This window comes from Chiloscyllium plagiosum, chromosome 26 (genome assembly GCF_004010195.1).
Source record: "Chiloscyllium plagiosum isolate BGI_BamShark_2017 chromosome 26, ASM401019v2, whole genome shotgun sequence".
Classification (NCBI taxonomy): domain Eukaryota; kingdom Metazoa; phylum Chordata; class Chondrichthyes; order Orectolobiformes; family Hemiscylliidae; genus Chiloscyllium; species Chiloscyllium plagiosum.
The window spans coordinates 7,688,485-7,715,923 of NC_057735.1; the positions used below are offsets into that span (position 1 = coordinate 7,688,485).

Sequence of the window (27,439 nt, forward strand, 5' to 3'; positions counted from 1 at the left end):
TGTTGTGGTTCTGTTCGCCGAGCTGGGAATTTTTGTTGCAAATTTTCGTCCCCTGTCTAGGTGACATCCTGAGTGCTTGGGAGCCTCCTGTGAAGCGCTTCTGTGGTGTTTCGTCCGGCATTTATAGTGGCCTGTCCCTGCTGCTTCCAGTTGTCAGTTTCAGCTTCCGCTGTAGTGGCCGGTATATTGGGTCCAGGTCTATGTGTTTGTTGATGGAGTTTGTGGATGAGTGCCATGCTTCTAGGAATTCCCTGGCTGTTCTTTGTTTGGCTTGCCCTATAATGGTAGTGTTGTCCCAGTCAAATTCATGTTGCTTGTCGTCTGCGTGTGTGGTTACTAGGGATAGCTGGTCGTGTCATTTCGTGGCTAGTTGATGTTCGTGGATGCGGTTATAGGGCAAGCCAAACAAAGAACAGCCAGGGAATTCCTAGAAGCCTGGAACTCATCCACAAACTCCATCAACAAACACATCGACCTGGACCCAATATACCGGCCACTACAGCGGACAGCTGAAACTGACAACCGGAAGCGGCAGGGACAGGCCACTATAAATGCCGGAGGAAACACCACAGAAGCACTTCACAGGAGGCTCCCAAGCACTGAGGATGTCACCTAGACAGGGGACGAAACGTTTGCAACAAAAACTTCCAGCTCGGCGAACAGAACCACAACAATGAGCACCCGAGCTACAAATCTTCTCACAAACATTGGAGTTATCATTGCTAGAAGTGGAAACCTTTAGTTAAATAAGTCTAATAAATGCATTTAAATAAATTGTGTTTTTCAAGGTTATTGTTAGCCCCTTTGGAGATTATGGGTGTGATCCAGGAGTTAAACTAATTATATTAATTATCAGATAACAAATGGAGTTGAGTTCCTATAGTTGTCTTTTGACTGGTTTTGGTCTTTATGGTTTTTGTGAAACAATGGGACTGGAAGACAATCAGTTGGTGAGACTGATGGTAAGGCTTGCTGGACTGCTGATGTCCTAAAGTTGGCAAGGATGGTTCAGGAGGAAATCTCTGTCAGAGCCCTGGTAGCTCCCAGGTACTAGTGAGCAACTCTACATCCATTGCCCAGGTGGTTGTAACATCAGGCAAAGGACAAAAACTCATGATGCCGATGATATGGACCATCCTGCATAGATAGCTAAACACTACTGCAATGTGCTGCCGAACTCATCCTGACAGTGGAAGCATTATTTGAGAAAACCAATGTCTGCCTGACAAGGTTTATTTGATGGTGGAATGTCTGCCGTTACAGACCTGGAGTTGTATCAAGTTCTGAAGAAATATTATAAGCCTTAAAGAGATAGCCATCATCACCAAATTATTGGAACAAAGCTTGCAGAAAGGATGATGGATGAGCAAACTGATCATGGGACCATGGTCAAAGAAGTGATGCAAACAGGGAAGATTAAACTGGAATGTGGGAGCAATAAGGGACAGTACAGTCAGTGGGGTAGGCACAGCTCTCTGCAGATAAGAAGGAGAACCCAGAAGACTTTGTTGCTTGCCCAGTGCCCAGAGCTATCTCCTCAGGGCCAGAGAGGAGCATGCAGTTGCAGGGACTAAATGCAAATATTATAGTCCACATAGAGTATAATGATGTAGGTAGGTTGAGAAAAAAAGATTGTGCACTGGGAGTATGAGCAATGAAGAGCTAAATTGAGGGCCTGTGAGAAAGTAATCACATGTGGTTTAATCTACATATAAATTGAATGAATCAGGTTAACAAAGGTAGCCTAGAAAATGAGATTATATATTGCTTCCAGGGCAGTTCCCTAGAACAGCACATTATAGAGTTAACCAGATTGTATTTTCTAATAAACTTGTTCAGAGATAGAGCAGCTGGGATTTGAATCCAGGCCCCCTGGCCCTGACGTAGAGACACTACCACTGCATTACGTGACTGCTCAGACAGCACACTATTCTAGTTCCAAAAATAATCAATCATGCAGGACTAACTAATGATCGCCTAGTAAGGGTTCCCAAGGTGTGATCATAACATAATTGAAATTTTCATCCAGTGTTAGGCAAAGATGGATGGGGGCTTGACTAATGTTTTAAACTTAAATAAAGGCAATTAAAAAATATGAGGATGGAGCTGGCCAAAATGAACTGAAAAATAGATTATTTAATGGATCAGTAGAAATGCATTTGCAGACATTTCAGCATAAAATCATTGCAAAAGGGGGGAGAAGATAGAATATAAGAGTAAGCTAGATAGTAATATAAAAGAAGATTGCAAGAATCTTTTAGATATCTAAAAGGTAAGAGAGAAGCAAGAGTGGGCATAGGACCGCTGGAAAATGAGGTTGGAGAAGTAGAAATAGAGAGCAAAGAAATGGCAGAGGAATTGAACAGATACTTTGTATCTGTGTTCACAGTGGAAGACACCAGCAGCATGCCAGAACTTCAAGCAAGTCAGGGTCAAAGGTGAATGTAGTGGCCATCACTTAGGTGAAGGTGCTGGGGAAGGTGAAACGTCTAAATGTGGGTAAATCACTCAGACTTCACCCCAGGGTTCTTTAGGATAGAGCTGAGGAGATTGTGGAGGCATTGACAGTGATCATTCAGGAATCACTGGAGTCAGGGAGGGAGCCAGAAGACTGGAAACTGGCTCATGTAACACCTGTGCTTAAGAAGAAAGGATGGTTTAAAACAGGGAATTATAAGCCAGCTAATCTGGTAAGATTTTAGAGTCCGTTATTAAAGATGAGATTGTGGACCACTTGGAAGTGCATGGTAAAATCGGGCTGAATCAGCATGGCTTTGTCAAGGGGAGATCATGGCTGACAAATCTGTTAGAGATCTTTGAGGAGGTAACGAGTAAGTTCAACAAAGGAGAGCCAGTGGATGTAATCTATTTGGATTTCTAGAAGGCCTTTGACAAGGTGCTGTACATGAGGCTGCTAAATATGATAAGAGCCTATGGTGTTAAGAGCAAGATACTGGCATGGATAGAGGAGTGACAGACTGGTAGATGGCAGAGTGTAGAGACAGAGATGGCAGTCAGTGACTAGTGGAGTTTTGCAGGTGTCCATGTTGGGACTACAAGTATTCACGTTATACATTGATGATGTGGACTAAGGAAATGGAGGCTTTGTTGCTAAGTTCGCAGATGACACAAAGATAGGTGGAGGGGTATGTAGTGTTGTGGAAGTGAGGAGGCTGCAGAAGTTCTTGGTCAGGATAGGGATATGGGCAAAGTACTTTGGATTATCGATGTTTCAGTGTGAAATTTATTTGAAAATATGTCCGTGAAGGGTTTGGGACATTTTACTGTTTTAAAGATGTTTTATAAGTCTGGGATGGTGTCTTGTGGCAAGGTGGAGAGCTTCCCTGCCTCTGAAACAGAGGCACTGGGTTCAAGTCCCACCCCAGAAATTGATGGCCATGGAAGGTACACTCATAACATGACCAAACAGAGTCAATATTAATTTGTAAGTCCTTCCAACATATACCAATGAAAGACAATAAGAGTGGGAGAGATCTTGATCAGCCATGTTATAGTTCCAGATTACAATGTACTAGTGTGTAAGTGGCCACAGTAAATGGGACTCTTTAGGGAATTAGTCAGCTAGATGGCAGGCACAGATCAAATTGGCATCAACAACATGGAATTCCATTTTTTTTCAGTTGGAGTCATTTGGGACCTGCCTCTGTTCACCACCCATAGTGGAGTTTACAGCTCAATGGGTTGAGATGCCTTCAGCACAGAACTAAAGAAGAAGAATATAATTCTGTTAGTACAATGGACCTGCAATTGCTCCATTGCTGTTACATACGTCCGATAATCGGCTGTGTAAAACTGCACACCAAACTTCAAATGTCACCTTGTGATGGCCTTGAATGCTAAAATAACTCTACGGAGTCTATTATCCTGTCACCAAGTCACCCCTTATTTACACGTGGAGTGTCCTTGACACTGATCTAACTCCCTCAGAATCTACTCTCAGAGTGAACAGGGTGTTGGGATATTCTTATTCTTAACCATCAGCCAGGGCTCCCTCACTAAACCAGGTTAACAGCCCCAATCAGGGAACTCATATTCTATGAGGTCTCTCCAGGTGACCTCAACATGTCTGGGTCTCCTTCACTGCCTAAACTAGGCCACCAGCAAACTAGAAGAGGAACCTTCTGCCTCGGGAGCCCACAACAACACGGCCTCAACATTGAACTCTCCAGTTTCCAAATCTCCTCTTCTCGCCTCCCCCTCCATCCCAGATCCAACTCTCTGACTCGACTCTGCCCTCTTGACCTGACCTACCTGTCCATCTTCCTTCCCACCTATCTGCTCCACACTTTCCACTGACCAATCACAATCACCTCTGCCCATGTATCGCCATCCCAACTACCTTTACCCCAACCCCACCCATCTATTTCTCAGCCCCTTTCCCCCTCCCCAGACCTGTTGAAGGGTTAAACCTGAAGCGTTGACTCTCTTGCTCCGCAGATGCTACCTGGCCCGCTGTGCTTTTTCCAGCATCACAATTCATTGACACTGACCTCGGTATAATCACTGAACATGCATCAATATTACTTCTTCGCCTTTGTATTCCAGAAAAGTGACAAAATATATTAATCGTTCTTTAAGATAATTGATGAAAGACGCAGAGAGGAGAATGTTTTCTTTTACAGAGACAGATACAAAGATAATGGAAGTATATTCAATACTTTTCTTCCAAGGAATATTTAAGAACATTAGACCAAGGAGCAGAAATAGACAATTCAGTCCCTTAAGCCTGTTCCACATATATATTTGAAAATGAAAAACATATAGTGATGTAGAATAGGATTGGGGTGTGAGTCCAAATATTTTGCTCTTTCCATACATTTGATGGGCTGAATGATCTTATTTCAACCAAATTATTAATTTTGAGTGTAAATAGATGTAATAGCAGGCTTATAGAAGGCTTGTTGTAACTTGCAATTCTGAGAAATCCCTTATCCATTAATCCTCCATCGTGAACCTTCTGTCAATCTTCCATGTCATGACATCTACAATAAGACTCCGACACAACATCTTATCAGATGCTTCTTGGAAATCCAGATATAAGTAGTGGATATCTTTTATCTAATGTCATGATAGAATTGTCTAAAGTGATAATCCAACTTTGTTCAAAAATATCCTCGCTTTCTGAAATCTGTGTTGACAGGTTCTGATTAATCACCTGGGAAACAAAATTATGCAGACTGAAACAAAACACATTCCAAAAACTTTTCACAGCTCAATCGGTCAGCATAGAACTGACAGATGAACATTCAAGATACAGGCTGTACCTACATTCAGGAATTTGGGAGTTGAACCCAGACTTCCTGGCCCCAAGGTAGTACCACTGCGTCACAAGATACAAGCATGTACTCATGAGTGATATGATGTGATTGACAATCTCGGCTATGTAATATGTTGGTGTGTTAAGGGATTAGAGGTAAAGAGAGTATAATTAGCAAAGTAAATTGAAAGTTTATTTCTGATGTTTGTTCCCCAGCAACATTTCATCTAAACAGAACAGATAAACCAACTGTCCATCAACTCCTCCCAACATTTCCAGGCCAACATCACAAATCTCTTCAGATTTGTTTCCACTTACTTTGCTATTCAAGCCTCCTTTGCTTTTTGTAATGTCATAATTTTCTAATCATTTGTTCAATTACATTGACATTGATACATTATTACTATATATTTGTATTCATCCTTGAATTTGTGTGTGTATCCAGATATATTGATATCATAATTGATAATGATATTAATAACTGTATAATTAGTAACTCATTATTGATATGCCTGACCATCTTATGTTTCAGCCTTGATTTTGCCGCACTCAAAATGTTAACTAGCCTGAGTCTAAAAATTCCTGTTGTTTTCTGTTTTTGATCAATTCCTGTCGATCCAACTGTTTTGACTTTTTCCCCCTGTATTATAGATAATCGTATGCTACCAACAATTGAAACACTGGCCTGTAATTTACTGACATGCCACTGTCTATTATTTTGCAAGAGGAAAGGGTGTTCTGGAGGATGAAACTGTACATTAAACCATTTAAAATTTTCTTAAATACTATTTCCCAGGGTCAAGTAACCATTATCCATGTACACTTCTCATCTCTGTCTGTTTCTAATCAATGTGCTCAAAATACTTAAATGTTAGTCTTGGCCTTTAAATTTTTCTTTTTTTTTATGATGTATTCTACTTAAAGTAAAATGAAATCCATTTTTAAAGGATATTGCTATTCAAATATTTAAAATAACTATTCCATTGAACAACAAGATAGCTTCAATTATTGTTTTACCAATATTTAATCGAGGCATTAAAAAAGGTATTGGATGGTTATTTGGATTAAATAATGTGTAAAGGTATGGGGGGAAAAGAGCAGAAGCTTAGCAATAGGGTTGTGGATAGGGCTTAAATATATATATATATATATAGTGGGATATTGTGTTTAGATGCAAGGAAAATTATAAAATCAAAGGTAAAGGTGAAGGTTAATAATGAGGTTGATTGTTACCAAAAAAAAACAAGAAAGGGACAGAATATATGAATGTCATATTGTGCCAAGGAACCATAAAAGTGTAGAGAAACTCAATAATAAAACAAATATCAAAGTTTTTTTACTTTAATGCATGAAGCTTTCAGAGTAAGATAGATAAAGTGATGGTGCAAATTGAAGTAAATTAAGGTGCAGTCCTTGTGCTGTAGATAGACCCACAATTCTGTTAGATAGAGCATTCCAGGATTTTGACCTAGTGGCTGTGACTTCCAAGTCAGGATGGTGAATGGCTTGGAAGGGATCTTGCAGTTGCTGGTATTCCCATGTATCTACTTGGCCTTACATTGCTTGATTGAAATGATTATAGTTTTGGAAGTTGCTGTCTAAGGATCTTTGGTGAATGTATGTAGTAAATGTACATTGTATATGGTACATACTGCTGTCATTGAGTGTGGGTGCTGAAATGAGTGGATGTTTGTGGATGCGGTGCTGAAAGAAGCATGGTGCCAATCGAGCAAGCTGTTTTGTCCTGGATGGTGTCAAGCTTCTCGAGAGCTGTTGGAGCTGCACTGTCCCAGGCAAGTTGGAAGTATTCTATCACACTCCTGACTTGTGTCTTGTTAATGGTGAGCAGCCTTTGGGTAGTTAAGAGGTGAGTTAGTTGCCACAGATTCCTAGCCTCTGACCTGCTGTTGTAGTCACAGAACTTACATAAAGTCATATAGCACAGAAGAGACACTTTGGCCTATTGAATCTGCACCGATCTACCTGCACTTATCTCACTTTCCAGCACTTGAGACATTAGCTTGAATGCTGTGACATTTCAAGTACTCATCACATATCTTTCAAAGGTTGTGAGGATTCCCATCCCTACTAACCTCCAAGGCAGTGTATTCCAGATTGTCACTACCCTCTGGATGAAAAGATTTTCCCTCAAATCCTATTGCCAATCAATTTCAGTTTCTTGTCAATGGTATTCCCAGGATGTTCATAGTGGTGGTGGTGGAGGTGTTGGGAGGAGGCGAGGGGAGTGGATTCAATCATTCAATGATGGTAATTCCATTCAATTTCAAGGGGCAATAGTTAGATCCTTTCTTGTTGGAGATGGTCATTACCTAGCATTTTTGTGTTTTGACCGCTACTTGCCATTTGTCAGCCCAAGCCTGAATATTGTCCAGACCTTGTTGCATTTGAACATGGACTACTTCAGCATCTGAGAAGGTCACAAAGTAGTTCTGAATATTGGGCAGTTATCGATGAACATCCCCACTTCTGACCTTATGATGGAAAGAAGGTCATTGATGAAGCAGCTGATGATATTTGGGCTGAGAATATGATCCTGAGGATATCCTGCAAAATGACCTGGATTTGAGATGATTGACTTCCAACAACCACAAATATCTTCCTTTGTGCCAGGTATGATTCCAACCAGCAGGGAAGCTCCCCTAATTGCAATTGACTCTACACTTGCTTGGGGTCCTTGATACTACATTTGGTCAAATGAAGCCTAATGTCGAGTATGGACACTCTCAACACACCTCTAGAATTCAGCTTTTTTGTCCATGTTTGAACTAAGGTCATAATGAGGTCAGGAGCTGAATGGCTCGAGTAGAGCCTCAACGAAGTATCAATGAGGAGGTTATTGCTAAGCAAGTGCTGCTTGACCTTCCAACACTTTACTGATGATCAAGAGTAGACAGATGGGGCAGTAATTGGCCAGAGTGGATTGGTCCTGCATTTTGTGTACAGTATAGTGTCATGGCAGGCATAATCTACTTCAATGTATTTACAACATAATTAATGCAAAGTAACCAAAAATAGTGACCATTTTGAATACTATACACTCCTTATCATTTGTTTTCTCCTTATAATTCTAATTTGTTTGGTTCTTTCTATTCCATTATTCCAAAAATAAGGTTATTTTGCATCGGCCCATAATTATTCACTGTACTTTGAGTCTGTTATTCTTTTTCGTTTTCAGTTGTTTGGTATTACAGAAGTTGAATTTTGCTGAAAAGAAAGATATATAACTGAAGTGTGTCCCTGTGCCTTTATCAGCACAATGCAGAAAAGCTAAATTTCAAATAATCATAATATCTAGTACAATAATGTCCCTCTTTTATTTATATTTTAGCACACTCCTCAAAGTCCATTCGTAACTCCACACAGTTTCTGAATGACCAGTAAACATTTTAGTGTGTTAAAATATAAATAAAAGAGGGACATTATTGCACAAACTGTTGTGATTATTTGAAAGTTAGCTTTCCTGCATTTGTGCTGATGAAGGCACAGGGGCAAGCTTCAGTTATATATATCCCTCTTTTTTACGAAAAAAAGGTAACTCTTCCTTTGAATCTTTATTCAACACATGCCCCTACTTCCTTCTCAAGCATGGAAAGAATTACAACTTTAACTAATTAGTAGCACTGTAGGTGTACATACACCCACATGAACTGCAACATTTCAAAAAGATGGCTCTCACCACTTTGAATACACAGTTTTCATTTCCATGCATATCTATGTATATTATTCAACCTTTTACGCCTGCAGCACTTAATTGACTAAGAATGAGGCAAAAATAGCACAGTGACACAATAACTTCTTGTGGAAGTACTTGAACTGAACCAGATCCACTTAGTTCCTCCTTGAATCTCCTCCTATGCCACTTCAGGCTGTTTCCTGTCACACTTGTGAAAAGGCTTCATGAAATTACTGTTTTAGTGTCAGGTACTGGGACTTAATTCATTATGATAGGGTTACGGTTAGGGCTTGCCCATGTGGCTAGATGTAATCCACTTAATCCTGTATTCGATCTACAATCCAAGAATTGAATAGAAACATCAAAGGCAACATAAATAAACATTCATCAGTCATAATTTCACTCATATAGGCATAGCAGCCTGAATTAGAATAAATATACATAATATTTTGAAGACAGTTTATATTATAGACCTTTAGAGAAATAAATATCCATTTCCATATACCTTATAAGATCATATGATCATAAGAAAGAAGACAATGAGGAGTCCATCTGGCCCCTCAACTCTGCTGCACCATTTAAATGAATAAGGGCTAATCTGACATTCCTTCGGTCCACTTTCCTGCATTTTCCCCATTGATTCCCTTACTGGTCAAGAATCAAGAATTATAGAGACAGAAAAATCTCATTCAAATTGTAGTATCAAATTTCTGTATTTTTGTGCCCTTCTAGGTGTAAGGCAAATACTAAAGGTCACTAGTGTATTACTCATATGATTACACTACACCCATTCATTGATGCCTTAACCAGAACACAACCATATGCTTTCTGACGGGCCAAGAGTAGTATAATGATAAATCTTTAAAGGTATATTCTAAAAGCTACAATATAAATGATTACAGGTTAGGATGGCTTCTGTGAGTCAGCAGACATCTTTTATGCTTAAAAATACTATCACATTTCTAAGGAGAACAGGAAGGACTTTATTTCTGATGTAATTCTCTGTAGCTCAGACCAATATGCCAGTTTGCCTTTTAAACACAAAAGCTAGGATGTTGCTGGGGTTGGAGGATTTGAGCTATAAGGAGAGGAATAGGCTGGGGCTGTTTTCCTTGGAGTGTCGGAGTCTGAGGGGTGACCTTATAGAGGCATGGATAGGATAAATAGACAAGGTCGTTTCCCTGGGGTGGGGGAGTCCAGAACTAGAGGGCATAGGTTTAGGGTGAGAGGGGAAAGATATAAAAGGGATGTAAGCGGCAACTTTAAGAATGTTAAGAGTTTCTGAGTCCATTCAGTATTCTAACAACAGTAGGGTAGAAACTGTTTCGAAACCGGCTGGCGCATGTGTTCAGGCTTCTGTACCATCTCCCCGATGGTAAAGGTTATAGAAAAACATTGCCAGGGTGGAATGGATCTTTGAGAATGGTGGCGGCCTTTCCTTGGCGGGCCTGGTAGATGGATTTTATAGATGGGGGGTTAGTCATTGTGATTGTCCAGGCCAAGTTCACCACTCTCTGTACTCATGTCTGATCTTGAATGGTATAGTTCCATACCAGGTAGTGATACATCCAGACAGAATGCTCTCGATGGCGCACCTCTAAAGATTGGCTAGGGTATTTGCCATCATGCCAAATTTACTCAGTTACCTGAGGAAGAAGAGATATTGTTGGGCCTTTGTAACCAGTGCATCCACATGAAGAGTCCAAGAAAGCTTGTTGTGGATGACCACTCTCAGGAGTTTTACAGTCTCCATTCATTCCACCTCTATGCTGTTAATGTGTAGGGGGGCACGAGTAACATTCCGCTGAAAGTCAATAATGAGTTGCTTGGTTTTGCCAGCATTGACAGCTAGATTGTTCTCAGTGCACCATTTTTCCAGGTCTTCCAACTTCTGTCTGTAGTCTGTTTCGTCACCATCTGAGATTCGACTGACTGTGAAGGTGTCATCAGCGAAATTGTAAATGACATTAGTCTGGTATTTGGTGACGCAGTCATGGGTACACAGTGAGTACTGTAGGGTGCTGAGTATACACCCCTGGGGGCTCCAATGTTGAGTGTTAGTGAGAATGAAATATTGTCCCCAATCTTCACTGATTGTGGCCTATGGGTCAGGAAACCGAGGATCCAGTTGCAGAGAGGGGAACTTAGTGCGAGATCACTAGGTTTAATAATCAGTCTCGAGGGGATGATAATGTTGAAGGCTGAACTGTAGTCAATGAGTAGGATTATTGCGTAGCTGTTCTTTGTGTCAAGATGTTCTAGAGAAGAGTGAAGGGCAAGTGATATGGCATCTGACGTGGATCTGTTGGTCCGATAGGCAAATTGGAGTGGGTCAAGAGTCGTGGGGAAGCTAGAGTTGATTAATGCTATGACCAGCCTTTCAAAGCACTTCATGACCACCGAAGTTAGGCCACTGGGCGGTAGTCATTGAGACATGCTGCATGAGCCTTCAGCACAGGGGTGATGTTGGCCTGCTTGAAGCAGGCAGGGACAGTGGCCTGCTGCAGAGAGAGGTTGAAGATATCTGAGAAGACCTCTGCCAGTTGATCTGCGCATGCTCTGAGTGCATGGCCTGGTACTCCGTCTGGTCCAATCGCTTTCCTTGGATTCACACGAAGGAAAACTGATCTGATCTCTGATGCAGTGACTGTTGGAATAGGTTCCATCAGGACTTGTCGGAATAGGTGTTACCTATCCGCCAAAATTCTGCTCAAAGTGGGCATAGAAGGAGTTGAGGTGATCTGGGAGGGATGTGTCATTGTCTGCTATCTTGCACTGTCTCTTTTTAGAACCTGTGGTATCATTCAATCCTTGCCATGGTCGCCAGATGTCTGTCGGAGTCTGAATCAGTATTGGTCCTTGGCTGTCTTAATGGCTTTGTGAAGGTCATACTTAGATTCCTTATATTTGAGTGGGTCGCCTGATCTGAAGGCCTCACGCCTGGTTTTTAGCAGTTTTAACAGGTTCATTTAACGGGCAATTTATAATGTTTGACTATAGTTTTCTGTTTTATTCATATATAACTCATGATAATTCTGGGTGTTGAAGAAAGGATAGACAGTATATGTTTGCTTTGTTGACACTTGGTGCAATAAAAATTCTTCAGTTTTTTTCTGGTTTTTAAAAACCATGGAATCTTGTGGCATTAACTTCTTTGAAAAGATCTGGAAATTTCAGATTATCTACATTAACTTAAGAGTAACTATTCCCTAACCAAGTCATAACAGTAGATAAAATGCTGCAGAGTCCAATTGTAAACTGTAAACAGATTAACATTGTAATCATTGTGACATACAATATATGGATGTTACAGTATCTACTCAAGGGTTTTCATCCTTTTGTCTTGGCTCTGCAATACTGAAGGAGTGCTACGATATTGGAGGCCTTTCAGATGAGATGTTAAACCAAGCTCTATTGTGTTCGCTCAGTTGATAAGATCCCAAGTCACCATTCAAAAAAAGGGATCTTCCACTGTTCAGGATAATGTTGTCCCTTAACCAACATTATCAAAATTATCAGTAATTTATTTCAGCTTTATTTGTGGGGCTATGGTGCATACACATTGACTGCCACATCATTCTACATCCCAACATTTCAGAAAAATATGCTTCTTTGACTGTGAAGTGTTTTGGAACATCCTGTGAACATGAAAGATTTATTTCTTATAACGGGAGGCACTAGTTGTGAATGCCACTTAAACTACTGTGAGATACAATATGTACCTGATACTGTACTAACTGGAAGGGGACTTTGAGATAATGTAGCCTGATAACCTTAAAGTAGTTGTAAGATATTCTTGTCTGCAAATGACAACTATCATTAGCAGGCAGCATATGTTTCAACTGCATTCCATATCATTAACCCTTTTTATGTCCATCTGAAGAAGACTTTAACATCTTAGGTAAAGGATAGCACTTCCTACAATGCAGCACTTGATTGGTATTTTATTTGTTAGCTTATTAGGTTCCCAAGTCTAGGCATGAACTGTGAACACACAACCTCCTGACTCATCTGAGAGACCGCCATTACAAAAAAGTACCAGGTCACATTGTACTGCTTGGAAACATTCTGCTCTAGATAATGCTAACCAAATATATACAGCTTTCAATAACAAAGAATCTACTGGGCTATCGCAGCATAGTCAGCACATTACATATTTAGGGACACTGTAATCCAGACAATGCTTGACATTCCAATGACTAATGATACAGATGATCAGTCATTTCCATTTTAGGTTAATACATTCTAAGTAAAAGCAACAAAAGTTGCTGGAAAATCTCAGCAGCTCTGGCAGCATCTGTGAAGAGATATCAAAGTTAATGTTTTGGGTCTGGTGATCCTTCCTCAGAACTGGTTCAGATTTTACTTAGTAGTAGCAAATTCAGAAGATGTGGCATCAGGAACTCAGCATTGGGCAGCCTTCGGGTGATACTAAAGATAGCCAGCATAGTCATTTAAAAGAAATCTTAGGATATGAGCAAGGCCAGCATTTATGCCATACCTAATTACCCTCAATAATTGAAGAACTTGCTACTTCATCCACATTTAATTTGGTATGGGGCAGAAGTCAAATAATGGTCAGACTTAGTAAGGATAGTGTGTTTCCTTCACTCAAGGGCGCTAGTACACCATTTTTTAAAGATAACAATGCCAGTAATCCATGGTAACCTCCACTGATCCAAGCTCCTTCCTGCCAGATTTTATTTCTGAATTTTATTCATTTTTTCAAACATCTTGCTGGGAATTGAGTTCATGCTGTCTGGTGATGCCATACGTTTAACTACTTTTAACATCTTCTTTCTAGTTCAGGAACATGTTTGCTGCATCTCTCCCATAATGGCTGGGAATAGATTTAGTATTAACAGCGGATCATCTTACTGTGCCAGCCCCCTGTCGAGTCTTTACAGTTTTAGTGGAGATTATTTTCTCATTCTTCATGCTATTAAGTAGTGTTTGGCTTAGGGTTTGTGACTTCTTGATGTAAAAACAGATGTGGATGTGTTAAAGCATAAGAAAATATAAAGCAACAACAATAATTCAGCCTGAAAGTCACAGTCAAAAATTACAACATTGTAATCAGCATGAACTAATGTTTAAATGCTATTTAATTGAGGTATTTATTTTCCAAAATGGTCTTTTTTTCTACTTTTCTGAAAGGCTTTTGTTTTGAAATGCCAGCAATTAAGTACATTTTGATCCTTGCTATGAAGGCTGAAGAGTTTATCCTAGCCTTACAGAGGGAGTACTGCCTTGCTAGAGGTGATATTTCTGATCAAGCATTAACTCTAGGTCCAGTCTCTCTGTTTAAGTGAAAAATAAAGCTCCTAAGGCACTAAAGATAAAATACCAAAAGAACTGTAGATGCTGGAAATGGGAAACAAAATCAAAAAATTACTGGAAATACGTAGTTCTGAACAAGGGTCACTGGACCCAAAACATTACTTTTGCTTTCTCTCCACAGATGCTGCCAGACCTGCTGAGTTTTCCAGCAATTCCTGATTTTGTTCGGAAGGCACTGCTTGATAAAGTGCAGGGTGCTTGGACCAATATTCCTCTACCAAACACCACCAACAACAGACTAGTTACTGGCATCTTATTACAGGCTGTGGGATTATTGTAATTATAATTACTCTATTATATAATGTGACCAATTTAAGATGGAGACGAGAAAGAATTTCTTCTCTCAGAGTTTTGAGTCTTTGGAACTCCTTGCCACAGACAGCTGTTAGGGCAGAGTTGTATACATTTAACGTTGAGAGAGAGAGATTCTTGATCAGTCGGGGAAATCAAGAGTTTTGAGGAAATGGCAAGAAGGTGGACATGAGGAATGCTGGATCCACCATGATCCTACTGAATGATGGAACAGGCCTGACAGCCAAATGGGCTCCTGTTTCCATTTCTTATGGTCTGTATTATTATATCATGAACAAAATACCTGCCGTGTTCATCAATATTACAACAGTCAATAATACAACATTCTTTCCAAGGTTATTGTAATTGGACATGAAATGCTTGGAGATGTTTTTAGAAAGGCACAACATATACAAGGTGTCATTGAATGTCAGGACAGGCTTAAAGGACTGAATGGCCTGTTAATGATTATCTATCCTATAACATGCATCCGTGTGTAATTGTACAAAATTATGAATTATGTACAAGTCTTAACATATTTGAACCTTTATGGAAATTGTATGCAAATAAATGCAGGACGGTTAGTTGGCTCAAATTTGTTAATGAGATCTAAAATTAGGTGAATCGTAAGTGAAAAATTCAATTAAGAAATGGGAAGTCAATTATGAAATTCTCGCATTTATGCATATTAATTTTATTTACTGCCTCTCAGGCCATTTCACTTACAATTGTTCTGGACCAGAGCAAAACCTCAAAATAAATTAAGAAGATAACCTAGGCTCTGCCTTTTCTTATTTTAAAGGCAAATCCTGGCATTTTTTTAATTGCAATTCGAACAGTCAGTTTACCTGTCATGAAGCCAAACACACTTCATTCATACACTATAGTTAAAAGACAACAAAAGAAAGAATTTGGAATAACCTAACTCTACTGCAAAACTTAAAAGAGTAATAGATTATTTAACTACCAAACAGTAGCACTTTCCAATTTAGTAATGTCCCATAAACACATCCTTCATCAAAATTGCAACAACCCAATAGCAGTTATGTTCTCTCATTCTGTCATGCATATAATTTTCAAAATGATTGTCTGCAGTAATAAGCTCCATCTAAACAGTATGGAATTTTTATCCTTCATTTTTTCCAGAAGCTTTAAGTGATTATGATCAGTATATACAATTGTTCCAGACACATTATGGGCAATATAAATATTGTAACACCCACACCAAGCTCAAGGTCTCCTTCTCAATCGTGGAATTTTTCTGTTGACGAATATTCAATTATCTGGAGAAATTCCCAGTAGGTCTTTCTATCTCCTCACCATCTCCTTGCAAAAGTACAGCACTGACATCCACATCACTTGCATTGATAGTCACCTTGAATGGCTGTGCGTAATTAGGTATGGTTCACTGGGACAGTGGTTAACACAGATTTCAGGCTGTCAAATGCCTTCTGTTGGAACTCAGCTCTTTCCTCTGAACTAAAAATATCTATTTTGTCCTCCACCTGTTCTTGTTTTCTTTTTCTGAACTATTTGATCAAGAATAGTCTCTGATAGTTGAACTTCAACTTCCTTATCTTTATTCTTTGATTTCTCCTCTTACTTCAACCTGTGGCTTTGTGACCTTGTTAGCACACAGTCAGGAAAAATCCTAGGATATGCTTCCTGTAATACCCCAGTTGCCTGATTTTCCACAGACTTTACAGCCACAGTGGGCATCACTCCTACCTGTGATCCAGCTTTATCATTACCAAGGATGAACTGTTTTTCTGGAACTGAAAATTTCTCTATTACTCCCATAACCACTTCACCCCTTTATTTCTCCAACCTCACTTTATATAATGGAAAACTGCCCTTCTCACTAGGAATTCCACATATTAACATCTTCTCTGACAATACTCCTTCTAAATTATATATCTCCTCATTTCTCACTGTCAAATATTGACTTACTCCAGTATTCTCTTAAAATCTTAATTTCTTTACCTACCCCTCCTGGCATACATGAGTACACCTGACCCACACAAGTAAATTATTTGAAGATATCCAACGCCTTCTTCTCAACCAACCCCTGACCAGGTTTTACATTCTTTTGCAGCTTTTTAGCTTCCACTGTGCCTTCCTTTATCACTTCAACAAAACTCACTGTCTTATCCTGGGGTGGCACGGTGGCTCAGTGGTTAGCACTGCTGCCTGAGAGCACCAGGGTCCCAGGTTTGATTCCAGCCTTGGGTGACTGTCTGGGTGAGTTTGCACATTCTCCCCCCGTGTCTGCGTGGGTTTCCTCTGGCTTCCTCCCCCAGTCCAAAGATGTGCAGGTCAGGTGAGTTGGCCATGCTAAATTGCCCCATAGTGTTAGGTGCATTAGTCAGAGGGAAATGGGTCTGGGTGGGTTGCTCTTTGGAGGGTCTGGTTGGGCCAAAGGGCCTGTTTCCACACTGTAGGGAATCTAAAAAAAAATCTAATTTTCCTCCATCCGTCTTCCCAATACTTTTTCTAAACCACTAATACTACGACTTCATTTGGTCTTATTGCAGTGAGCTTTTTTATTTCTCTTTCCCCCTCAAGTTTCCTTTTTACCCTATGGTAAATTGCCTTTGCTATCATTTCCATGAGATCTCCTTTTTCCTTACCACCTGAGGATTTCTCTTTTCCCCAATTTCTATCCTTCATGGATTGAAATTGAAGTCGAAAGTCAATTTTTGATTTATGAACCAACCAGACATCGACCAATCATCAACCAGTTTTGCTGCTAATCTTGTAACCTTACCTCTCTACGCTTCTACAGAAATTCTCACTACTTCAGGAAGTGAATTTTTGAATGCCTCCAAAATAATCATCTAAGAGTGACACATGTCTCATCTATTTTCAATCCCCTTATCCATCGATCAAAATTACTTTGTTTGAACCTTTCAAACTCAATGTATGTTTGACCATGTTCCCTCCTTATATTCCTAAAACGTCTCTGGGCTTCCAGCATCAGCTCATATGCACTTACGATGGCATTTTCACTCCCCAGATACCTCCTCTGATAGTCATGCAAATACCCTAACTGGCTCTACTTACCGGCTTCATTTTGATCAACAATACCCACATGGTCACCGGCCATTTCATTTATTTAGCCACTTTCTTAAATGAAATTTAAAAAAATCTTTGATCTTCCTCTCACTGAACTATGGCAATGCTAGGACATATTTAAACAGGTCCCCACTAGGCCTTTGGCTACGAAGGGATTGTTCTCCATCAGTGTCTTCATCACTACTCCTACCTTTCACCTCTACCTCTGCCATTTTAAATCGAGTTTGAGTTTTCGGTTCCAACCTCTGAAGTTCAAAAACTCTCTTATTTTCCCTTACTTCTGCTAAGGCCTTCCTCTCCTTTTTCTTTTCTTTCTCTCTGATTGAAGTCGCAATTCAAACTTTCTTTTCCTTTTGCTTCTAATTCAAGCTGGTTCATTTTCAATTGAATTGAAATTGTAGCCATTTCCAAAGGTGGCATTCCAGGCAATTGTAAATGCCACAATTATCTCCCCTTTCCTCACAGACACAAGTAACCCCAACTCCAGTGTGTTTTCCAATTCCAAAAGCTTTGCCTTGCTGACTTTCTATAAAACTCCTGAAGTGACTTCTTCCGCCCCAGGAAACTCTTAGTGACTGAAAGAGCCATTAGTACACAAGCACACCCAACTTAGACCATTAGACACGGGAGCAGCCCATCGAGTCTGTTCCACCATTCAATCCTGGCTGATAAGTTTCTCAACCCCATTCTTCCATTTTCTCCCCATAACTCTTGATCCCCTTGATACTCAAGAGCCTATCCATCTCAGTCTTAAATATACTCAATGACCTGGCCTCCAAAGCCTTCTGTGGCAATGAGTTCCATAGATTCACCACTCTCTGGCTGAAGAAGTTTCTCTTTATCTCCATGCTAAAAAATCTTCACTTTACTCTAAGTCTGTGCTCTCGGGTCCCAGTCTTCCCACAAATGGAAACATCTTCCCAACATCCACTCTGTCCAGGCCATTCAGTTTCAATTACATCCCCCTTCATCCTTCTAAACTCCATCAAGTTATAGACCCAGAGTCCTCAAACGTTCCTCATATATTAGGCTGTTCATTGCTGGGACCATTCTTGTGAATCTCCTCTGAACATGCTCCAGGGCCAGTACATCCTTCCTGAGATATGGGGCCCAAACTGCACACAATACCCTAAATGTGGTCTGACTAGAGCCTTATATAGCTTCAGAAGTATATCCTTGCTTTTATATTCAAGTCCTCTCGAATTAAATGCCATCATTGCATTTGCCTTCCTAACTATTGACTCAACTTGCAAGTTTACCTTGAGATAATTCTGGACTAGAACTCCCAAGTCTCTTTGCACTACAGACTTCTGAATTTTCTCCCCATTTAGAAAATAGTCCATGCCTCTATTCTTCCTACCAAGGCGCATGGCCACTCACTTTCCCATGTTGTCCTCCATCTGCCAATTCTTTGGCCACTGTCTGAACCTGTCCAAATCTTTCTGCAGCCTCCCCACCTCCTCAATGCTACCTGTCCCTCTGAAAAAAGAACACCAACACTGCCTTCGAGGCCAGTAATCCTAAACCCCAACCTGGAATTAGAGATTTTGATCCGGTATAGAGACCCCAGTTTGTTATGGACCAGAACAAACCCCCTCAAGAAGATAGCTTAGATCCTATCTTTTTCTTGTTTTAAAGGCAAGTGCCAAGCATTGCATTTCAGATGCAATTTGATTGGTCAAACTACCAGCCTTGAAACCAAACAAACACTCTTTAATTATAAACTATAGTTAAAAGACAACAAAAGAAAGAATTTGGAATAATTTAACTCTATTGGAAAACTTGACAGAATATTGGATTTTTTAGCTACCAGAGAGTAGCAGTTTCCAATGTAGCAACATCCCATAAACACACTCTTGGCAAAGGCAATTTCAGTAAAATAGATTGTCTCACATTCAAGTCTAACAGCAGGAAGGGAACTCCAGCTTTTAGCTGTAACAGACAGAGGGATAACAGCTTCCACACTCAGCTTCAACACTGTAGCAGCAACTAAAACTAACAGTCCTGGTTTTGTGGGAGCTTCTTACCACCCGTTCAGGCTGCTTTTAAAAGAAAACAAGGCCTCAAAAACTGTTTACTTTATTGGCTTGGAGTAGCACTTCTCTCTCAACCTTTCTTAAAGAAAAAGACAAAATAAACCATAAGAATTGTCACACTATACATCATGTCTCATACACTATCTCAAAATGCTAGCTTCTAATTTGGAATTGAATTAAACTGTAATGGGTTCTGCTAGTCAGAGCCAATGCATGAGCATAGGACAACAGTATCAAAATGGCATGCTCTGTCTTTGTCTCATGATTACCCTGACCTTTTGGAGTTGATGCAAATCCATAATGAAAGAAAGCAGGTCCCTCCCTTGTAATAAAACCACAAAGTAAAGACAAAGGAAGTTAGTGTCCACAAAGACCACAGAGCAGAAACTGCCTGCACTTAGGTACTTAGAAAAACAATATCACCCTTGGATATAACAGAATGGATGTTATCTGTCATGGGAGAAACACAATTTGGTTGCCAACAGTTCAATAACTACAACTGAGGTTGCTAATAACTAGCAGTCACACTTACTGATCCGAGAGCCTTTGGCTGGATACTGTCAAAAAAGTTAGTGGCAAATAAAAGACAGAATTTAATGTAAACATATTAACTAAAAGTAGTGACTAGAAAGAACGTATGTTTATATAGCACCTAACCAACATAGGGTCTTAAACCACAATGTTTTGATGCTCAGCCAAGTCTCAGTTGTCTTTATCTCATTTGAAACAACAGGTTGTGCAGTTTCAGGTCCCATTTCAGCACCTTGAGAACAAAATCTAAGATAGCACTCCAGTGCAGTGCTGAGGTAGTGCTGTATTTCAAGGCTTAGCCAGTCCTCTTTGGTGAATATAAAATGTCCTGTGGCCTTTTTCTAAAGATTACTAACATGTATTGCCCAACGGTAAAAATCACACAACTTCAGGTTTATTTGGAAGTACACGCTTTCAGAGCTCTGCTCCGTTGTCAGCTGGCTACCTGATGAAGGAGCTGTGCTCTGAAAGTTAGTACTTCCAAATAAACCTATTGGACTATAACCTGGTGTTGTGTGAATTTTAACTTTATCCACACTGGCACCTCTACATTGTATTTAGTGCCCAGCCAGCTGAGTATATTATAAACTGGGAATCTGGTTATTATCTCCTTGCTATTTGGGGTGTGTGCCGTATACGAAAGCACACTCGATTTCTAAGATTACAACAATAACAACACTCCAAAAGGACTTATTTGAGTGTAGGGCACTTTGTACATGCTGAGGTCATGAAGGATATTAATGCTCAGAATATTAATTTAAAAATCACACAACACCAGGTTATAGTCCAATAGGTATAATTGGAAGCACTAGCTTTCGGAGCACCGCACCTTCATCCACAACCACCTGATGAAGGAGTGGCGCTCCGAAAGCTAGTGCTTCCAATTAAACCTGTTGGACTATAACCTGGTGTTGTGTGATTTTTAACTTTGTACACCCCAGTCCAACACCGGCATCTCCGAATCAGAATATTAATAACTGTCACTCAGAAGTGACAGTTTCATTTTTGAGTTTAATTCTTATTTCCAATACTTGGATGGTTCTACAACGTACATTAATAAACCAAGCACTTTCACGATTGGGGTATATTGAGTTGCAGGTGATTGTTATGTATATGTTATGTATAGTATATGTTATCAGATGCCCTTTTATAAGAATAAACAGGATAGCCAACTGGTAAAATGTGCTGCTAGAATTGCTACTTGGATGTTGACACAAATGCTGACATATACGTGATTTCCTCCATCACATATTTGTTCAGCTTCCTTTAAAAGTTCAATTTAAGCATTTACCTGGTGATATCTTAATTTCAAACTTGCTAACAGAAAGTTTAGAAAACTAACTTACCATTATATAATTAAAGTGAACTATCTACAGAAATGGAAAGGTTTAACCTTTATCTTTGTTTCCCCTTTTAAATCTGTATCCCAGCTGCATTACCGAGAAGCAACAGCTTTACAGTTCTGGCCTCCTTCTCCGCATCTTCCTGTAGTTTCTTTTCCAGTTGTTTTGACCTTTTCGCTAATTCCTTGTCTTCTGCACTCGCTCCACTCCCCATCCGTGAACCTGCTGCTATTGTTGCTGCAGTTGTAGGCGAATAAAGAAAGTTAATTTGCTGTGAATGATTGTGCTGGAATTGGCCTTCAGGGCAAAGAGACAATGAGTCACCAAATCCCCAGGCACAGTTGGAGCTTTCCTGTTCACTCTTCTGTCCTAATCATCCTTCCTCTAACCTAATCTCTTCATTGAGATTATAGAATTTGATCAGCCGCATAAATGAAAAAAATCCAATTACAACAAAGGACACAGAAAGGTTACACACGTGATGTGGTCAAATTTTTAAATTCACTGTGAACAATAAGTATTTGCAAGATAAACATGCATAAGGAAGTTAAAAATCACACAACACCAGGTCATAGACCAACAGGTTTAATTGGAAGCACACTAGTTTTCGGAGCGTCGCTTCTTCATCAGATCATTGTGGAGGGCTCAAATAGGATTGAGCTCTCCACTACCACCTGATGAAGGACCAGCGCTCTGAAAGCTAGTGTGTTTCCAATTAAACCTGTTGGACTATAACCTGGTGTTGTGTGCTTTTTAACTTTGTACACCCCAGTCCAACACCGGCATCTCCAAATCTTGCGTAAGGAAAGCCACTTAACTTTCTCCATCACTTTCCCCAGTGTAGCATCAGTGATTCCAGGATTTATCTGTTCTGTATAATCGTTATCTTTTGTGTGAAGACACTTCGATCAATTTCGATATGAACTTGCATCAGTATGTGGCTGTGGTTCCCCTCACCCCCCATGGTTTCATTTAAATTACTTGTTCAGGACTTGATGAACAATCTGTGTGGCCATACTAATAGCTGCAAGAACAAACAATTTAACATAATTAGTTGAGCTCATTTATTCTGACTACCAGTGACGTACATACATACAGAGGGACCTGTCCTCTGCAAACAAAAGGAACGTGTTCGAGCCTACTGCCTTTTTCTGAAGGGTCCTCCACTAGGTGGCACTGTGACTAGCATGCTCAAAGTATGCGCATAGTTGGTGAGCTCAAAGATGGATGTAAAGTCATGAGGAGTTAGGGTAAGGATTGAGGTAAGGCTGGGTTTGGGGGAGGCAAAGGTAAAGGTTGAGATAGGGCTGGGTTTAGAGGGGGCAAAGGTAAGGATGAAGGTAGGGCTGGGTGTAGTATTAGGGGTAGGGATAAAGGTAGGGTAGGTGGAAGAGTTGGGATAGGCTTAGCATTACATGTAGGGGTAGAGATAGAAGTAAGGGCATGTGTGGAGACAATGGTAGGTATGGGTTTGGAGGTAGGGTAGGGGCGTAAAAATATAAGTAGGGATAGGAGTGAGGTTTAGTCTGGGGGTTGGGTGTGGCCAGCAGTGAGAGGTGGGAGTGAGGGATGGGAATACAGACACAGAAAGGGGGTAGGGTTGGAATGTGGTCAGCCATCAGGAGAGGTGCAGCATCCTGTGAAATGATCAATGGGGAAGGGGGGGGGGGCAGCCAGAATTCTCTGCTGTGGTGATGTGACATGTGCTGGCAGCCCCCCTAACCTCCCCATCACCCTCCATTTATAGTACACTCCAAAACAACCCAGCACAAATGTGTTAATCACAAAGTGCTTGGGCCAGGTTTCACAGATGTTCTAGGCTACTCAATGTGAATGCAGAACCTCTACTGAATGTGGGTGGCACGGTGGCACAGTGGTTAACACTGCTGCCTCACAGCGCCAGAGACCAGGGTTCAATTCCCGCCTCAGGCGACTGACTGTGTGGAGTTTGCACATTCTCCCCATGTCTGCATAGGTTTCCTCCGGGTGCTCCGGTTTCCTCCCACAGTCCAAAAATGTGCAGGTTAGGTGAATTGTCCACGCTAAATTGCCCATAGTGTTATGTGCAGGGGCTAAATGTAGGGGAATGGGTCTGGGTGGGTGCGCTTCGGCGGGTCGGTGTGGACTTGTTGGGCCGAAGGGCCTGTTTCCACACTGTAAGTAATCTAATCTAATCTAATTGCCCTTGAGGTCGGCCAATGGATTTTATTGTTCTCAAGTCTCCTTTCTGAGAAGAAGCAGATAGAACATTTAAGTAATCCAGATGATCTTCCTTTCCAATCCCATTGTTATTTGCTTGCTGCTGTCATAGTAGTGGTAAAACATAGATTATCAATTAACGTGTTTTGAGAAGATTGGTAGCCAGGTTGAGGTTCTGGATGTAAGTTTGCTCGCTGAGCTGGAAAGTTCATTTTCAGATGTTTCGTCACTGTACTAGGTAACATCATCGGCTGCTCATGCCGCCTCCACGACCATCAGCCAGACAACAGCCACCACAAACCTGGACAACCAACCACTGCCGTGATTGCTACCAAATCCACCGCCACTGAGACCGATGCAAGGCCCAACCGAAAACATACTTCCGCACACCCCCGTTGCTGCCGCCACAGCCACTTCTGCCCCCTCTGACATCACCCATGCCATGCGTCCTGCGACTTCTGTCCCCTTCGCGGCCGCTGCTGCAGCTACTTCCACCCCTTGCGTCATCGCCTACACCACAGGTTCCGCCACTTCTGCTCCCTACGTCATCACTATGACTTCTGCCCCCGTATCTGCCGTTATCGCTGCCACTTCTGTCCCCACTGAGACCACACACCTGCAAACTGCCAACACGCACCCCCCCCACTGATCCCACTGTCACCATCCCCGCCCCCCCCAGAACCCCGTGGTGAGCATCACTTCCACAAATGTGTGGGCGGCACGGTGGCACAGTGGTTAGCACTGCTGCCTCGCAGCGCCAGAGACCCGGGTTCAATTCCCGACTCAGGCGACTGACTGTGTGGAGTTTGCACGTTCTCCCTGTGTCTGCGTGGGTTTCCTCCGGGTGCTCCGGTTTCCTCCCACAGTCCAAAGATGTGCAGGTCAGGTGAATTGGCCATGCTAAATTGCCCGTAGTGTTAGGTATAGGGGTAAATGTAGGGGTATGGGTGGGTTGCGCTTCGGCGGGTCGGTGTGGACTTGTTGGGCCGAAGGGCCTGTTTCCACACTGTAATGTAATCTAATCTAATCTAAATGACGTCACGTCCCCCAGTCCTGCCACTACCACGCTCACTCCTGTTACAGTCTCCACCCCCACTCCTAGCTATACCAGGTCCTAGCTCCCAGGCCTGCTGTGTTTTCACTATCCCCCCAGACCTCTCCCTCACTGAGGACGAATGATCAGTCCTCAGCAAAGGTCTTACCTTCATCTCCCTCCGTCCACGCATCAATGAGTTCAATACGCATCGTGATGTCGAACACTTCTTCCGCCGTCTCTGCCTCCAAATTTACTTTTTTCATCAAGACTCTCGTACACCTTCCAAGGACCCCTTCCCAACACATCCTATCCACCTGGACATCCCGTGACTGTCTATTACCCGCCTTTGACCTCTTTATTTCCAACTGCCACTGAGACATTAACCACCTCAACCTGTCTACCCCCCTCCCCCATTCCCACCTCTCACCCTCACAACGCACAACCCTCCTCCACTCTCTCTGCTCAACCCTAACTTCACCATCAAACCAGCGGATAAAGGGCATGCAGTGGTAGTTTGGCACACTCAGCCTGCTCCCACCCCATCGAATTCATCTCCACCTACCTCATTACTGTCCTATCCCCCCTGTCCAGGAACTCCCCACATACATTTGGGACACCACCCACGCACTCCAACTCCTCCAAGACTTCCGTTTCCCCAGCCCCCAACTTCTCATCTTCACCATGGATATCCAGTTCCTGTACACCTCCATCCGCTATGACCAGGGCCTCCAAGCCCTCTGTTTCTTCCTCTCCCAACGTCCCCACCTTGCACTGATACACTTATTCATTTGGCTGAACTGGTCCTCAACCTCAACAATTTCTCCATCCAATCCTCACACTTCCTCCAGACGAAAGAGGTAGCCATGAACACCCGCATGGGCCCCCGCTATGCCTGTCTCTTTGTCAGCTACATAGAACAGTCCATCTTCCAGAGCTACACTGGCACCACTTCCCACCTTTTCCTCCACTACATTGATGACTGCATCGGTGCCACCTCTCACACTTCCTCCAGACGAAAGAGGTAGCCATGAACACCCGCATGGGCCCCAGCTATGCCTGTCTCTTTGTCAGCTACATAGAACAGTCCATCCAGAGCTACACTGGCACCACTTCCCACCTTTTCCTCCACTACATTGATGACTGCATCGGTGCCACCTCATGCTCCCACGTGGAGGTTGAACACCTCATCAACTTCACCAACACATTCCACCCAGACCTTAAATTCACCTGGATCATCTCTGACACCTCCCTCCCCTTCCTGGAACTCTCCATCTTTATCAACAATGACTGACTCAACACCAACATTTTCTACAAATCCACCGACTCCCACAGCTACCTAGATTATAACTCCTCCCACCCTACCTCCTGGAAAAATACTATCCCATATTCCCAATTCCTCCACCTCTGCTGCATCTGCTCCCTGGAGGACTAGTTCCACCACAGAACACACCAGATGGCTGTTTAGGGTCTTTCAAGTTCATTAGCTGCTGTTTTAGTGTGCTGGTGGGTTTGTGGGCTACCATGATAATAAGAGGTCTGAGTAGTCTAGCAGTCATTTCTGAGATGTATTTGATGTAGGGGAAAGTCGCTAGGGTTTTTGGACGTGTTTTGTCTGCTTGTTTGGGTTTGGTGCTGAGAAATCAGCAGACTGTCTTCATTGGGTATCCATTTTTTTGAATACACTGTATTGGTGATTTTCCTCTGCTTTACATAGTTTCTCTGTGCTGCAGTGTATGGTAGCTCATTGAATTAATGTTCTAATGCAGCTCTGTTTGTGGATGCTGGGATGATTGCTTCTGTAGTTCAGTATTTGTTCCGTATGTGCTCTTTTCCTGTAGACGCTGGTTTGAAGTTCCCCATTAGCTGTTCACTCTAGTGACATCTAGGAATGGCAGTTTGTACCGCAGCTTTTTACAATATATGTTAATGATATAGAAGATGGTATCAGCAATAACATTAGCAAATTTGCTGATGATACAAAGCTGGGTGGCAGGGTGAAATGTGATGAGGATGTTAGGAGATTACAGGGTGACCTAGACAAGTTAGGTGAGTGGGCAGATGCATGGGAGATGCAGTTTAATGTGGATAAATGTATGGTTATCCACTTTGGTCACAAGACAGGAAGGCAGATTACTGCCTCAATGGAATCAATTTAGGTAAAGGGGCAGTACAGAGAGATCTAGGTGTTCTTGTACACCAGTCAATGAAAGCAAGCATGCATGTACAGCAGGTAGTGAAGAAGGCTAATAGAATGCTGGCCTTCATAACAAGAGGAATAGAGTATAGAAGCAAAGAGGTGCTTCTGCAACTGTACAGGGCCCTGGTGAGACCACACCTGAAGTACTGTGTGCAGTTCTGGTCTCCAAATTTGAGGAAAGACATTCTGGCTATTGAGGGAGTGCAGCGTGGGTTCACGAGGTCAATTCCTGGAATGGCGGGACTATCTTATGTTGAAAGATTGAAATGACTGGGCTTGTATACCCTTGAGTTTCGAAGACTGAGAGGGGATCTGATTGAGATGTATAAGATTATGAAAGGATTGGACACTCTGGCAACAGGAAACATGTTTCCGCTGATGGGTGAGTGCCGAACCTGAGGACACAGCTTAAAAATACT

The 27,439-nt window shown here is 41.7% G+C and overlaps 1 protein-coding gene across 2 annotated transcripts in view; it reads right to left on the reverse strand.

Annotated features, from left to right (window-relative positions):
* LOC122563057 (guanine nucleotide-binding protein G(t) subunit alpha-2) overlaps positions 1 to 21,917 on the reverse strand; it is a 61,035-nt gene extending 39,118 nt beyond the window's left edge. Inside the window, exon 1 of one of the 2 annotated variants that reach the window (XM_043716408.1) lies at positions 21,685 to 21,917. In XM_043716408.1, coding sequence (XP_043572343.1) covers positions 21,685 to 21,802 — 118 coding nt within the window. In that variant the 5' untranslated portion in view covers positions 21,803 to 21,917. Of the gene's footprint in view, positions 1 to 21,638 lie in introns of both variants that reach the window. The other variant, XM_043716409.1, reaches the window with a different exon arrangement.
* Positions 21,918 to 27,439: the final 5,522 nt, after the last annotated feature.